General features: G+C 39.6%; 1 protein-coding gene across 5 annotated transcripts in view; it reads left to right on the top strand.

Moving 5' to 3' along the window:
- Nucleotides 1-16,769, top strand: part of TENM3 (teneurin transmembrane protein 3) — a 465,114-nt gene that overhangs the window by 322,943 nt on the left and 125,402 nt on the right. For all 5 annotated transcript variants that reach the window (XM_085311387.1, XM_085311386.1, XM_085311388.1 and 2 more), the window contains one exon: nucleotides 6,155-6,392. In XM_085311387.1, coding sequence (XP_085167513.1) covers nucleotides 6,155-6,392 — 238 coding nt within the window. The remainder of the gene's footprint in view (nucleotides 1-6,154; nucleotides 6,393-16,769) is intronic.

The following is a 16,769-nucleotide window of genomic DNA, read 5'->3' as shown; positions in this document are numbered from 1 at the left end:
TATTTAATCCAAAAAGGACTACTTCCTTATATCATATGATACAGGAAATTATCAACATGTTCTTTGTGGTTTAAAATACCAGTGTTACATGTTAGGGACTATCCTACCCCCTCCAGGGAACTCCTGCTGCTCCTCTCCTCTCACAGTCTGGAAGATCTTAGTCAGATACTTACCACATGTGTACCGTGAGATCCTCTTGAGTTTCTCCACAACCAAAGAAGTCCCTCTTTCCTTTTAGAGGATGGAATTCTTTCTTTTTTCTTCACATAATAAAATAATGGTTAGATTTAAAGCAAAATGTGTAATGTGAATAACAAAGTTCAAGTTTCCTTTATAATTCCTACCAAACTTAGGACACACAAATAAGGCAGTGCAATCTTTCAGAGCATATCCTGCAGTTAAATTCACTGGTAGTTGCTCATTCCTGGGTAGTTTGACAGGTTGTCAGACCCTGCAGGCAGTGCACTGATGAGGAGACAAACATTGGCCCACTTTGATCAAGCTGCTTGTATGATTTTTTCCCATTTTATATTATAATAGTATATACACTCATACACAAGCTAAAGATGCATAACTTGATCAAAGTGTCCTTGTCGCTTCTCTACATTTTTGTCACCACATAGAAGCACCAAACAGAAGCAAGTACATCAAGAAAAAGTGAGCAACAGCAGCGGTTAATTTTCTTTTCTTCAGTATATCCATTAACTGTAAAGTAAGCAGAAAAAGATAGTGCAGGCTGAGAGCAAAAGGGAGTGAAGGGGCTCTCCCACAGTGGTAGCCACAGTGTCACCTGCTTCCTTGGTCGGAGCATAGGGTTCAGGTCCTKAAAGCAGTTGGCAGGGCAAAGCCAATTTGCGTATTGATAAAATTAAAAAGTGTTTGTTTACCACAAAATAAGCACATACTGCAMGTTATCTTGTATTGCCACTATAGCTTGTAGTAAATGACCAGAAAATGAAAGAAACAGTCTTAAACCCCCTGGCAGAAGTACACAGAGGCAACGGCYCATTCAGGGGAAAAATGGCTCATTCAAAGGCCTTCCTACGAACAAATGAAYGTTTAAATAGGGAGTTTAAAACTCTAAATTTTATTTTTGCTTTCATTAAATACAGCATCTCATGGAAGATGCTCCCACTTGCAGAGTGAACAGTTTTACTTTAGGAAGCCCTGGCCGTAGCAGTGCAGTAGCYGCTCCTAGCCCACGGGAAGCAGGGACTTCGCTGCCTTGGGGACCTCGAGGAATAATTAAGCCGTAAGACCCACTGTGTTCTCTTTGCCGAGATTTTCAAGTTAGATCCCCCTTCAGTACTTCAGAAAGTGCTCACAATACTTTCAGGGATGTGTCCTTGTGTCAGTTAAGTAAAGTTTTGAGTCCATCAGAGTTACTTAATCATGAAATCAAACCAGCTCTTGTGGAAATTACTTTTGATCGCTAGCAACAAGGGGCAGGATTCAGACCAGTGACCTGGAAATGAAGGGTTATCTTTTTTGTTATCATTCTTCTAAGATGTTCAGTCTACTCCAAGCACCTGCTTGGAAGGAGCTCTTCTAAAGATTGAGGAAAGAAAGGAGAAACCCGATTAGAAAGAATTAAGACTCTCACAGACATAGATACTCGAATAGGTTGTATTCCCATTTAAAAATGTTTATATCCTAATGGAAGTCTTTGCTTTTGTGTTTGTCATGGAAACTCAACTTTAATGTTAGTTATACGCTATATAAAAGACTAATCCTTATCAAATGGAAATCGCCTCTTTTTCCTAGATGAGTAGCTAGCTGATAGGCCGCAATGATCTGTCTGTTATGCAAAACTATCACTTAAAATGCAACAAATTACTTTTCTTCCTGGACCCTCGGTCATCTTTTCTCCTTTTGAATTAACCCCTCTCTCCGAAACTGCAGTTGTTATTGTAAATGTCTCTGCCTATCCCCTCACCTTTTACTCTCGCGTAGGCATTTTTCTGTGTTCTTTCATATGCTATTCAAATTCAGTAACAGTTAAATGATAAAATTAATTAAATGTAAATTAGTTTTTGAAAAAGAAAAGAGAAAAAGGTTTTGTGAAAGGCTACAGCATGCATATAATTTACCTCTACAATTRGAATGGCTGCATTGCTTCACAATCATTCCCTAGGGTAAATAACAATTTAAATATGCTGTGAAAAACTAGTAAAACTATAGTAAGACAGCTCTCTACCCAATTTCTTATGGTATTTTCAAGTTCTGTAYCTGTGTTGACATGTTTAATTATCTGATGCTGACTTACACAGCAAAGGGCCTCAGAAAGGTGGCGGTGGTTGTTGTAACAGGACAACTGGAATGCATGGGAAGGAAGCTTGTGATAATAATAAATAGTGTGCAGTTGGGGCCCTGAGCAAGTTCTAGCACTGTTGATTGCTTCAGTAWCCAAGGGAGGAAGAACTGATTCATTTGGGGATTCACGTTCCCCCAAGAGCTGATTGCCGGCACGGCAGGAGGAGTTACGGGATCTTTCTTCTGGCTGTTGTGGTACGTGCACAACTATCTTCACCAGCGCAGGAGTAGCTGCTGAGCCCATGAAAGATGTATTGGTGTCATGGTCCAGGAATCACTGAAACGCCTTCTGTCTTTGTTAAGTCCTTATTTATGAAATCAAGGATACAGTGCTTTTCTGCCTGTGACACTGATTTCTCCTGCAACTTATGTGAAATGCTTAACATCAGTGTTTCAGTTTCCCTACAGATGAAATGAGATTTAATTTCATAATATCACAGTAATGTTGAGAAGCTTAGTTATTACACAGGATTGTGGTAATTTTCTATGGAAGTTGTTAAAAAAAGAATCTGAAAGCAGTTCTTTAGCTATTAACTCCTTAAGAGAGGAGTAAAGAAAGTGAATCAAACTCAGGCTTAAATATAGCCTCCAAAACATGACTGTTGTGATGATTATATCTTCCTCACAAATCAGTGGTGTAAGATTGAAGTTTCTTTTAGAAATTGCTTGGCAATCAAAAGACCTGTGAATTAAGAAAATCAGGTGAGCTGAAGGAAAGATTGAAAGAGCAGCCATTAGCAGTGTCTCATTCAGAGTGATGGTATAGGGATGAAGAAATTTAGAGGACCACAGGTTTTAGCTCAATTGCTTTATAGAAAATCTAATCTTGCTAGACTTGATTGGATCCAGTTACTATGCCAACATTCATATCTACCTGTAACTCTTCTTACACAGTTAGAAAAAGATATGAATTATTCCAGTATTTTCAGGCATTTCTGATTTTGTGTAGGCTGTAGTTTTGCTGTCAATTTAAGCTGCATTTGGACACTAAAGAATGGCACCTGGCAGCATGTTCTGGAGAGAGGTGAGCGGATCTTGTTATACAAACTTTATAAAGTTGTATTTGTCATCCTCTTCTACTTCTCTTTTACCACACACCTTACAGTCATAAGCTCATCCCCTGACCTTTAATTTATTTTATATGTTRTTCTATAGTTTTAGCGTCAGTAATGTTTATATGTGGTAGGGCAGAAGGGCTTTGCAGGTTGATAGCAAATATGTGGGGCAATAATCTGAATCCAAAATGATGGACAAGAGTAGCTGGGCAATGGTGTGAAGAAYACAGTCTCCTTCCTCTAGCGTGTTACCCATGTACTCACTATAGCTCTGTGTTTATTTTGGGAGTTCATAAGCATCCTTCACTGATCCTTTACCATGCCACTTGCTCAAGTGTGTGCGATGGTCCATCGTCTGCCTGGGACAAGTCTGCAGGCCTGGGTGGCATGGTGGTCCCCTTGCTCAGACCTGCTTGCGGGCAAGCAAACAGTGTTACTTTTGCTGCTCAAGATTGCTTCTAAGAGAGAATGTACTGAAGGGAGGGTATATTTGTACTGAAATTGTAACAAGACAGAAATTAGAAGATTTATTGGCAACTGAGATTTCAAATGAGTTGAGAGATTAAGAAGAGAGATGGCAGAATCACGTTGTAGATTATAGGAACTGCAGAGGTGATCAAAGCAACGCCATTCATCAGGGCTAGGCAGGTCAGACAGTCAAAAAGGGAGCAACACAGAAAGGAAGATCAGGTCCCTAAGACAATTTTAATTGATTCATTTATCTCATTAAAGATAAATAAATAAATAAATAGGACTTAATTTTGCTTGTAAATTTTTCCTGTAATGTAAGTAGTAATTTTTACACGCACATGTGTATATATAGACACATATGCACAGTATATATTTTTATATATAATATAGGGCCACAGTTAATTCTGCACCAGCTGAAAAATAGCCTTAATTTAACTCAGATAAAATTTTAAGTAGCCATGAAAAAAAAAAAAAAAAAAACACTTTGCTAGTATTAGCCTGTTGAATTATCCTGTAGCTGGCTTTTTAAAATTTGCCTTAAAGCCCCTGATAGTGATTCTAATTATATGCAGTGACACACATTGGTGTTGGTAAAGACAAAGCTGATCAGTTGTTTCCTCCCCGAATGATATTTTTTCATGAATGTTTTAGGRTTTTGTTTGGGTTTTTTTGTTGTTGTTGTTGTTTGTGCTTTTAACTTGGTGAAAACGTTATGGACTATTTAAAYGCTGCCACTGTTTCAGTGCCAGATTGGGCATTGCTGTCTTTTGTGACAAAAGTTACACCAACCACGCCAAAAATCTGGCGAGCAAGGTTCTCTATAAAGAAATGATTCCAAAAAGATAAGGCTTTGTTTTCTGTCAAAGTTTAGCGTATCTGTTCCTTAACAGTTTCAAGTTTTCTTGCATTCACAACTTATCGGTGACTTATAAAAATAACAGTGAGTAATTTCTCAGGTTATTGGCAGCATCTGTACTTTTCCGTGTGTTCTCTGTACCACTGTGCTACTGGTTTTGAAATGGTTCACAGTTTCAACCAGTTCCGAACAGGGAGTCGTTTATGAAGATCAAGCAACTAATTTAAGAACTACATGAAAGCATCTACACCATGAGCCAAGTGCAAGCCCTCTATCTTCTGCTCTGCTTAAGACTTGCATTTTATTGCTAAGCATGTTCTACTACGTTACTTCAGAAAATAGATTGCAACTTGAATTACAGATAGTCTGAGAGTGGAATTTGGTAGATACTCAGGCCAGAACCCTGGTCAGCCATGAGCAGATTGGATCTGTCACTCTTTAGTTTAAAGTGTTACGTTTTTAAGTGTCATCAGTCATCTCTAAATCATTAGAAACAAAGTGTCTTGAGGGTTTTTTGTTTTGTGTTCTGCTTATGTTGTTGGCAAGGTTTGTCTTCTGACTTCCTAGCTATTGAATTTGCAGAAAAAATTGTTAAAACCTACCCTTGCTGGAAGTATTTGGTTGGGGGTTTTGTTGTTCTGAGGTTTTGGTTTAAAGCTGTGTGGGTGTTACATGCTTTAGTCAAGTCTCAAAATATTTCCACTACTGTTTTGATGGCCTGACTCTCTGATCATTTGTGACTTACTCCAAAACGTAGTTATACTGCATAGAGTGAAATTGGAAAATCTGTTCTGTGTGTGTTCTAATGGATGTGACGGTCGTTAAGTATATGAGTCTTCTGACGTTGTAATCAGATGTGATTCAGTCTGTTAAATATCCATGAAGCAACATCTGCTTCACAGAGTGACCTTCTGCTAAAGAATACTTAGCATCTATTAGCAGATCATAGTGCAGATCTGCCTTATTTGAAATGCACTAAACTAGAGTAGTCTACTGCTGTTTAGCAGCTAGCTTGTAATAATTTATTGCAGTTAAATAAAGCTTAAAAAAACTCCATTAAATAATTATAGGGATTATATGCATTTTGAAAACCTTTTGTGTTCTACTGAAATTACCCATTTAATTTCAGGGTTGGTTTGTTAAAAAAAAGCTGAAATCTAAAGGCACATTAGGGGATCTGTCAGATGCTGTTTTCTGTAGGTGTTAATAAAACCAGATTAAAAAAAAAAAAAAGATGAAACAAATTAAAACCAAAAGCAATTTTACCATCTGTTGTATATTAATTAGAACTTTGCGTATCAAGGGTAAACTTGCTCTTGGAGAATGTCACTGAATGTCTGCTAATAGAATAACAGGCAAATATATTAGATGGTAGGATTATGTTGAATTTCTTGTTCTTATTTAATTGTAGTGTATGCTAAGATGATGTATAACAAACTTTAATTTTCTTTCTTCTTAGAACAACCTCCAAATAACCAAGGCCAGTCGACCCTGCAACCTTTGCCACCTCCTCACAAGCAACATTCAGCACAGCATCACCCATCTATCACCTCACTCAACAGAAACTCACTGACAAATAGGAGGAACCAGAGTCCGGCCCCGCCGGCTGCTTTGCCCGCCGAGCTGCAAACCACACCTGAGTCAGTCCAGCTGCAGGACAGCTGGGTCCTTGGCAGTAATGCGCCACTGGAAAGCAGGTAATTACTTAGGTGTCTCTGCAATCTATTGGACTTTAAAAACAAAACAAAACAAAAAAAATTGCTTAACATGATGAAGGATATGGATATCCAGCAACTAGTACTTCCCTTTATTCAGTCAGCAGAATTAAAAACTTCAGTGGAGGAAAAAATAAAATTTTCTAGTCTCCAAAATCATGATGATAGTGTTTGCCTTTGTAAAATGTATTGCACAGTAGCTGGATTTAGAGAATATCTTAATTTAGAGGACAAGTATTTTCCTTCCTGTTCATATCATGTCTTTTGGCTGTTTGAAGAAATTTCTTGCCTTCCTTGACGAATTTGTATGGGTCAAACATACACTGCTCTGCAAATCAAATGTCAGGCAACTTTCAGTAACTCCTATCTGTTTCTAGCACTGAGATAGCATGATTTCTAGTGCTCCAGAAATACCTAACTGAGACTAAATGTTTTCTAAACTTTTCTAGGGTTTCATAAGACTGAAGGAAGGACTCACTTAGTTCTGCTATAATGATAAATTTGTTCTCGTTCTTTTTTGTCTTTGAGAATTGATAACTGGTTCTAGGAAAGAAAGCAGCTAATATAAAGGTGACACAAGCTTCTTTAGATGCAGAATGATGTATGATGCAGAATGATCTATAATTTTTTTTATAGGACCTACTGTCAGAGAGCTGCATTTACCTAGAGTGATTAATTAATACTCCTGTAAAAGACAGTCAGCACTAATTTTTTATTAACAAAAACTGTAATATTCCAATTTAGTTATCAAACTGAACATTTATACTTATATTCAGGCTGACAGTATTTCTTGAAAATGTTTATGAAATCCTTTAAGTTCATTTCTTTGAATCCTTTTAAATTAAATTTTGTAGTGAAGTAGAAAATAGTCAAACTGATATTGCCGAAGTAGTTTAAAGTATATGCGACCTTAAGATTCTATATTAGGCAGTTTTGTCCTAATCATAGAACAGGTAAGGTTGGAAGGGACCTCTGGAGATCATCTAGTCCAACCTCCCTGCTCAGCAGGGTCACCTAGAGCATGTTAGACAGGGTTGCGTCCAGGCGGGCCTTGAAGATCTCCAGAGAAGGAGACTCCACAACCTCTCTGGGCAAGCTGGTCCAGTGCTCCGTCACTCTCACAGGGAAGAAATTCCCCCTCACGTTCAGGCGGAACTTCCTGTGCTTCAATTTCTGCCCATTGCCTCTTGTCCTGTCACACGGGACAACTGGAAAGAGTTTGTCCCCGTCCCCTTGACAGGTGCTTATACACATTGATAAGATCCCCCCTCAGTCTTCTCTTCCCCAGGCTGAAGAGGCCCAGCTCTCGCAGCCGTTCCTCATAGGGCAGGTGCTCCATCCCACTGACCATCTTCGTAGCCCTACACTGGACTCTCTCCAGTAGCTCCATGTCTCTCTTGTCCTGGGGAGCCCAGAACTGGACACRGTACTGGAGATGAGGCCTCCCCAGGGCTGMGTAGAGGGGCAGGATCACCTCCCTCGACCTGCTGCCAACACTCTTCCTAATGCACCCCAGGAGACYATTGGCYTTCTTGGCCACAAGGGCACATTGCTGGCTCATGGTCAACTTGTCATCCACCAGCACTCCCAGGTCCTTGTCTGCAGAGCTGCTCTCCAGAAGATCAGCCCCCAGCTTGTACTGGTGCCTAGGGCTATTTCTGCCTAGGTGCAGGACTCTGCACTTGCCCTTGTTGAACCTCATGAGGTTCCTGTCCACTCAGCTCTCCAGCCTGTCCAGGTCTGTCTGAATGGCAGCACAGCCCTCAGGTGTGTCAGCCACTCCTCCCAGCTTGGCATCATCAGCAAGCTGAACAGGATGGGACCCAGTACTGAGCCCTGGGGGACGCCACTAGCCACAGGCCTCCATCTAGACTCTACGCCACTGATGACAACCCCCTGAGCTCTGCCTTTCAGCCAGTTCTCAATCCACCTCACTGTCCACTGGTCTAACCCACGTTTCCTGAGCTTCTCTAGGAGGATGTTATGGGAGACAGTGTCAAAAGCCTTGCTAAAGTCAAGGTACACAACGTCCACTGCTCTGCCCTCACCTACCCAGCCAGTCATTCCATCACAGAAGGCTGTCAGATTGGTTAAGCAGGATTTCCCCTTGGTGAATCCATGCTGGCTGCTCCTGATCACCTTCTTTTCCTCCATATGTCTGGAGATGTAATCCAGAATGAGCTGTTCCATCCCCTTTCCAGGGATGGAGGTGAGGCTGACCAGCCTATAGTCCTCCTTCTTGTCCTTTTTGAAGACTGGAGTGACTTTGGCTTTCTTCCAGTCCTCAGGCACCTCTCCAGTTCTCCAGGACCTTTCAAAGATGATGGAGAGCAGCCTGGCAACAACACCTGCCAGCTCCCTCAGTACCCATGGGTGCATCCCATCTGGGCCCACGGATTTGTGGATGTCAACTTGCCYAGAAGGTCTCTAACCTGATCCTCCTCAACCAAAGGAAAGTCTTCCTTCTCCAGACTTTTTCCCTCACGTCCAGGCTACAGGATTCCTGGGGCTGCCCTTAGCAGTGAAGACTGAAGCAAAGGCGGCATTCAGTAATTCTGCCTTCTCTGTATCCTTCGTCACCAGGGCCCATGCCCCATTCAGTAGCGGGCCCACGGTTTCCCTAGTCCTCCTCTTGCTGCTGATGTATTTGAAGAAGCCCTTCCTGTTGTCCTTGACGTCCCTTGCCAGACTCAATTCCAACTGGGCCTTAGCCTTCCTCGCCACATCTCTACAAACTCTGACTGCATTCCTATAATCCCCCCAAGTAGCCTGTCCCCTCTTACACATTCTGTGTATTTTCTTCTTCTCTTGGGAGTTTTGCCAGGAGCTCCTTGCTCCTGCCCCCTTTGCTAGACTTCTTTCTTGTTGGGATGCACCGCTTTTGAGCTTGGAGGAAGTGGTGTTTGAATACCAGCCAGCTCTCCTGGACCCCCCACTTCCTTCTAGGGCCTTAATTCATGAGATTACTCCAAGTAGGTCTCTGAAGAGCCCGAAGTCCGCTCTCCTGAAGTCCAGGGTTCCAATCCTGATTATTGCCTTACTTCTTTCCTGCAGGATCCTGAACACCAACATCTGATGGTCACTGCAGCCAAGGCTGCCCCCAACCTTCACGTCTCCAGCCAGTGCCTCTTTGTTGGTTAGGACAAGGTCCAGCAGGACACCTTTCCTCGTAGGTTCCTCCATCACCTGAGACAAGAAGTTATCATCGATGCATTGCAGGAGCCTCCTGGACTGTTTGTGCTTTGCTGTGTTGTCCCTCCAGCAGATATCAGGGTGGTTGAAGTCTCCCATGAGTACTAGGGCCTGTGGTCATGAGGCTACTTCCAGCTGTGTGTAGAAGGCTTCATTGACTTCCTCTTGCTGGTCAGGTGGCCTGTAGTAGACATCCACAACGGTGTCCCCCATGTTGGCCTGCCCTTTGATCTTTACCCATAAGCTCTCGACTAGCTCCTCCTCCGTCCCTAGGCAGAGCTCGATGCATTCCAGTTGCTCTCTCACATAAAGAGCAACTCCASCACCTCGCCTTCCTGGCCTGTCTTTCCTAAAAAGCATGTAGCCATCCGTGACAGTATTCCAGTCGTGTGAGCTATCCCACCATGTCTCTGTGATTGCGATGAGATCATGGCCCTGTGACCACACACAGATCAGGCAATTCTGTTAAGCTTTTGGGAATGCCCATTCCATTTCTTAGTGTTTGTAGACCCTACCGTATTTCTTAGGTAACGTAGATCCTATGGGGCAGGGATTTCATCGTCATATTCAGATAATTTAGTAGATATATTAAGAAAAAAAATTCTTACAGAGCTGGTGAGTGTGTCGTGGGGAAGAGTATGCTAATATTCAACATTTTCAGGATACTTGGTCTTCATAAGGCTGATAAGATCTTTTTTGTTTGCTTCTGTTGTTATATCAGTTTTTAATGTGTTTATAAATAAATAGTACTTGAACAAGAGTACCACTTCCAGCCTGGAGGAAATAATTTTTGGCTGAATAGAGTCATCTCATCTTTTGAATATTGCTGATGAAAAGCTAAGGGTATTTTAATGTTCAAGTTTTGAACACTTGTGCATGAGCTGAAATGTGAAATTTTCACATAAAAACTGACACAGCCCTACTGTCATTTCTCTAATAGTCTCACTTGGTTGGAACTCTTGAGGTGAAGAACCCATCTTATTTGTCATTGATTTTTCCCTTTTTAGTTAAGGTTCCCTACAGAGTGTGATTCTCGGGCTCAGTTTCAGCTATATTAACAACTCTGTGCTAGGTCTCTTCCATCATCCATTTCTCTGCCTAAAAGACAGTTTGTTTCATCTCTGGCAATATTTTAGCTTATGCCTGTACTCAGTGTTTTTTTTTTCTTTAATCTTAGATGCCTGTCATTTAGAGGTGCAGAATGTGAATGTCAGCATATATACATAGCCATGTTTCTGTCTCTTTAGGCTCATATTGGTGATGGGTGGCATAAAAATGACATATAACTTGCTGTTCTCTACAGCTGGATAGTGCGGAGGCTGTTTTTGGTATGTGCATGTACATGAGTAGGATGTATTTGGAAAACCTGAAGGAGATTTCAGTACCTATCATTTTGCAGTAGCAACATTTTGGAGCTGAGTTTTTTGATATACATTCTATAAGGTTRGATTCAGTTTTATGTTTAGTAGGATATTGTGTGATTTGGTTCTCTATAGAGTTAATATTTTTGTGTAAAACGTTACTGTTACTGATTAAATGGATGAACTGTCAGGTGATTGATAGATAATATCCAACAGGAATTCACAGACTTTTTTATATAAGGAGACCCTCTTTCCTTAAAATTTTAAGAGGGCTGAAAACCATAACTTGCTACATGAATGCATCTTTCATCTTCRATGACGTATTTAAGTGACATTGGGGTTACTGAGCAGTGGCAAAAGTTGTCTTCACTCTACTGGGGGTCAGTAAAACCTACCTTTAAGGAAAAAAGGAAGTAAGAAAAAGCCTTAGGTTTCCTGCAGCCTTCAKGAACTTCTCATTGGCATTTAATGGCCTTTACTATTTGCCTCTTTCCCAGCCTCCTGTGAGTTAGCTTCAGCTGTAGGAGCAATAGACCTGCTAGGGAAGTCAGCACCGTGATGCRGGAATAACTTTTGAAGAAATAAAATAGCAGGGCTGTATCGAATAACTTTACACTTTGTTTCCTGGATTACTAGTCAGACAGATAAAATCATACAGAGGCCTGACTACATGTCAAGTGTCTGAATATTATAAATGAGGGTTAAGTAATCAATTATTAGCAGATTTTTTAATCTTTCTTTTTTTATTAATATACTGGGTTTTAGCATTCTGTTCTTGAGCATCAAAATCATATTAGTTACATTTTCATGGCTTTGCTTTTTAGTAGTATCTTTATTGTTGAAATTTAAGAATACTGAGTAAATCACCTCATTATAATGCTTTTCCTGTAAATACTTGAATGCACAGAATTTCTCCATTGCACAATTGCATATATTAGAGATTTGCAGAGGAAGAGTAAGTTAAAACTCGTGAATCTGTTGATAAAAGCCAGTTGGTATCATCTCTTAATGCATTTCTCAGGCAGTGTTTCATTAATTTTAGCCACTGAATGTCTAAGATATATTTATGAGCAAGAGAAAATTTACATATTCCACTGCAGAAATACATGTCTGAGAATATTATATAACTTTATCCAGAATCTATGCTAAAGAGTCTGTGAATCAAAGAAGAAAGAGCTTTGCTGTTTCTCTCTTAATTGGCTGTAGAAAATACCTAAGCTTGTCAAACAGGACTGTATTTTGTATGATAGACTGAATTTTGTCGTTGGCTAGGCCAAGAAACTAGCATGTTTTTTTAGTTTATACTAATACTGCATAGTCTCTTCTTATCCCTAAACTACAATTAAAAACAGAATAGGTAGGAACAATACTATATTCAGTTACTTATCTGCTGATTTTACTGAGGATAAAGAGGGAAATGATTGAAGAAATACTTGATGACTGGAAAATATTTCAGCCTTTTTGAAGCAATTATAGGATATGTCAGAGGTGATACTGACAAAACCATTCCTAGGATGTGTTACTGCAAAACCAATCTGTGAGCTTTATCCCAACATCATTTAAGGATGTGAAGATTTTAGGAAGTCTTAAAGTGTACTTAAATGCACTGAACAGCCATGTACCTTTACTGGGGTGGACTGCCAATGAAACTGGTAGCTTTAATATTGATTAAGGTGTGGAAAGGTTGTTGATAGTTTCCAGGGAAGTTTAAGTCGATTTGTATAAAGGCTGATTGATTGTCTGCAAAAGCACAGTCTTGCTGGAAGTAAAAGTCAGCCCAAAGTAGCTATTTTGTGCATTCCACTCACTGAAGCACTGTCCAGTTTAATCGAATTCAAAATCGTTACAGTCGCTCCGTCTTCCAGGTTTTCACGCCTGCAACTGATTAAACACGTAACCTCTATTCAGGAAAGGGATGATACAAGATAAAAGCACCAGCCAGGGATGGAGTTCAAGTCCTGCTCTTCTGAAAACCCCATATATCATTCTGGTCATGTCACCTGGCTGGTCTTTAAGTGGAGAAAGTAGTACTCTGCTTTGCTTAGACTGCTGAGAGCCTGRATGCTTTTATAAAGATTGACATGCCGTAATTATAGGGGCTAGTATATATACCCAAGTTAGACATGTTCATTAAATGAAGCAACTGATTTTGTTTTCAAAGGCTGAAATTGAACAAATAAGTTACGATTTCTTGTGATGTAGGTTTCTCTGCAGCCAGGTACTCCCCTGGCGTCTGTGTGTCAGTTCTAGCATACTGGGCCCATACACTTAAAAGCTTCCCTTGGTGTGAATAGTGCATTACTTTAGATTTTTGCTTGGTCTGTCTGGCATCCTTCCTGCGCACGGATCCTTCGCTGTCACCATGAAAACACAGAGTTTGAACCACACTCTGCATTTTGTCCTGTGTGTCTCCGGCAAGCACCGATAGTCCAGGTTTCAGTAATATTTGTGCGGTATTGCTTGGGTTTATCATCCACTTCTTCACGTTTATCTAATAGTGAAGGCAAACACAAACCCAGCTATTGAAAATGTCTCAAGATGACTCTTCATTTCATGTAGAAAAAAAATGCAGATATAAACAGAACACTGATGCCTATTATGTTGCTCCATCTTTGTTTTCTCACCATTCTTGAGATTCTTTTGGGTTAAGTCCGAGTCCTTGGTCCTTCCTTTCCCTCYCCTGCTGCTGTGCAGTGGCATTTGCAGAACGTGAGATCTCCCCTCGCCCCAGCAGCCAGCCCTCTGCGTGTTTTCTGGCTGRCTGACTGTGCCAGATAGCCAGCAAGAGACTGTCTTTTATAGTCTAAGTTCACTTTTATTGCTTTACCTCTTTTCTAGCCTCGTCAAGTAAACAAAGTCCCCCACTTAGTGCTGTTCAGACCTTAAGCCTGTTTTGCCATGGGCAACAGCCAGGAATTTTATTCAAGGACTTGCACATAAATAAGGATCACCAAAGGGTAGTGACCACCTGATGGTAGCCTTGTAACACTGCGTCTTCAAATTACAATCCGGCATGTAGTTCAAAAGACAGCATGGAAGGCAGATAACTCCCACATTCAAAATGCAGTTTGCACTTTTGCACAGATACAGGAGAGAGAACAGAATCTGTAAATTCTTTTTTCTGAATCACCGCATTCTTTTGTTTRAAATTGCCACTCTAATTTCATTTCTTTGTATCTTTGTGTACAAAAATCAGAAAATCAAGCAATCTTTGCAAATGGTCATGGCAACCTTATAGAAATGGATGTGTTTTCTCCAACATACCAAGATAGCAGTTATGTGACGCTAAACGTTTACATGATGCTAGCTGTTGACACAGAAGACAAAATGTGATTAAAAAAATGATTACAACAGTCAAATACATCTGGGACAGTCTTTCCTATCTTTTTATCTTGCGCTCTAAATTATATTTTAAATAGTTTTTCTTACTCACTTTGTAGTAAAAAACAAAATGGTAAACTTTGAGTGCAAAATTTCATTTACTTTCACTTAAAGAATGCAACTGAGGTTGTATTAATTCTCTGTGGCCTGATTTTGCAAGTTGTTGCCAACTATTCACATGAATATACATTTGCCAGGTCTGATTCTTAATCTGTAGTATATTTATTGTTTAGCAAATGTGGTATCTTGGTTTCAGATCCACAAAACCTGACAAAGCAATATGATTTCTAATGAGTTACAATATTTTGGTTGGCACAGCATTAGAAATTTTTAGGAAAGAACTATTCACCATAAATTTTCTTTCCTTTTTCTTAATGGTCTGGTGAAAATTGAATATTTATGTCCAAATTCTTGTTTCACTGATTGTAACTCTTAAAATTATAAAAGGAATAAGGTTTATTTGACTWATTTATCCAGCTGTTTATAGTATCTCCTTGTTACTATTTGATCTAAATGAGATCTGCATCTGCCGTTTAATAGCTAATTCATCTGTAAAATACATTGACACTGTACGTTGATCTGCTTCAAGTTCCCAAAACTCTTAAACTTCCGCTTAGCCACAAATTAAAATCAACAGCCGGAAGGGAGTTGTGTGTTAAATTTAATTAGATAATCATGTTCATCAAACTTCAACGTATTGCAGGTATTTACTAGAAGACCCTGGCATTTTTTTTAAAAAACTAAAATGTAAGCATACTGTGTCAAAAAAATGGAGACCAAATATTATTGTTCCCTGTAGAGCAATTACTATACAACACTGATTCAGATGCACAATTGCTAACTAGTAGAGTTAACAGAAATGTGCCTGGTTTATGTTTTATATGTGTGTAATGGGACCACCAAATGCAGGTATTCTGGCAAATGAACTGCCTTATATGAAACTCCTGTTAGTTGATACTAGGTCAACTAACAAAACAATGAAATTTATCTTATTTGTAATCCCTTCATTTTTAAAATTATGCTAGCAGGGATACCTCCTAGTGTGAAAGTTGTCCAGAGATAATAACATGTCAGTTCCAAAGCATAATGGATTTGAGAATACAACATGTTATCAGAATGATGATTCAGTTTATCAACCTCGCTAACATACTGTGTCACAGCTAGAATCATTATATATTTGTTCCTTTGTTTCATGTCATGTGTGTGTTACATTATGATATACTGTTTCTTTTTTCTTAGTATGAGTGACCTCTGAAGAGAATATTAATCTAATGAATTTGACAATTTTAGTGTTAATAATGATAATAAGGAAAAACATTTTACGTAAAAGTTCTATGCCTAGATCTTAGGAATAGTTGTTTATTCCTTTCAGACATTTGTGCACAGTGCATTAATTATCCTAAGACAGCTGGAAATCTCAAAGTATTTTAATGGTATGTATTGCTGGCTTTACTTGGTACCACTATTCTTTTCTCTGATATGTAGACATATATTTCTACGTATCTTAACAAAACACTGTCTTCGTTTGAAGTAAAGGGTCTGTTTTTCATTAGTCTGACCTGATAGTCTTCTCCTTGAGTTACTTTTATCAAAATCTGAAAACATAAATAARATTCACTACGAGCAAAGTTATTTATAATGACAGTATTTGCATTTCTGCTAGGTAAGGCTTCCTAGCTTTTTTATTACTTTGTCCAGCTACTTATGGTATCTTCTTCAGTATTTTCTGAGAGTTTCAACTTTTTGCAGGGATRGGATTTGAAAACTTCCTGTTGTATTTGAGGAATAATTCTTTGTAAGGAGATTGATTGGGGATTTTTGTCCTATATTGGAGGAGGAAGGGTCAGGAGAGCTGAGTTATAAATCAAATGACCTGGCCATTTTTAAGGCCGTAGTGAGTTAGGTGCAGGATGGGGAGAAGTCAGGAGTGTGGAACAGAGAGGGGAAATGCAGAAATGACTGAGGACGAAGGGGGTAGATTTGGGTGTGAAAAGTGGTAGACTGAGAACTCCAGAAGGAGAAACTGGAAGTGGTTGGTTAGGCAACCTAGGACTTGGATGAATTGCTGGAAGATTATTAGAGCCTGCATGTCTAGGATGAAAATCAAGATTATTGCAAGTCTTCTATTGCTGGTTAATGCTTGCGAAATGCATTAGAACGACATGTACTGTGTCACCTGCAGGACTAACTCAAGAGGGAGAGAATCTTTGGCTGCTAACGTAAGCTCTATTCGTGACAGAAGCCAGGAGCAGTGAGACTAAATGTTTTGTATCATTGATGGCCTAGGTCAGTAGGATGCCCTTCAATGCAATCTCTGAAGTTTCTTTGAATTTGCCTTAAAGAAAGTCACAAGTTAGACGAAAAGATGCTTTAGTAAACAAATACCATCGAGACCATAAAGCTAAGCACACAGAAGTTACAAAGT

Source organism: Rhea americana, unplaced genomic scaffold, assembly GCF_003343005.1.
Source record: "Rhea americana isolate MKP2758 unplaced genomic scaffold, rheAme1 scaffold_34, whole genome shotgun sequence".
Classification (NCBI taxonomy): Eukaryota; Metazoa; Chordata; class Aves; order Rheiformes; family Rheidae; genus Rhea; species Rhea americana.
Note: the sequence above shows the minus strand (reverse complement) of the source record. Positions and strands in the feature narration are given on the sequence as shown.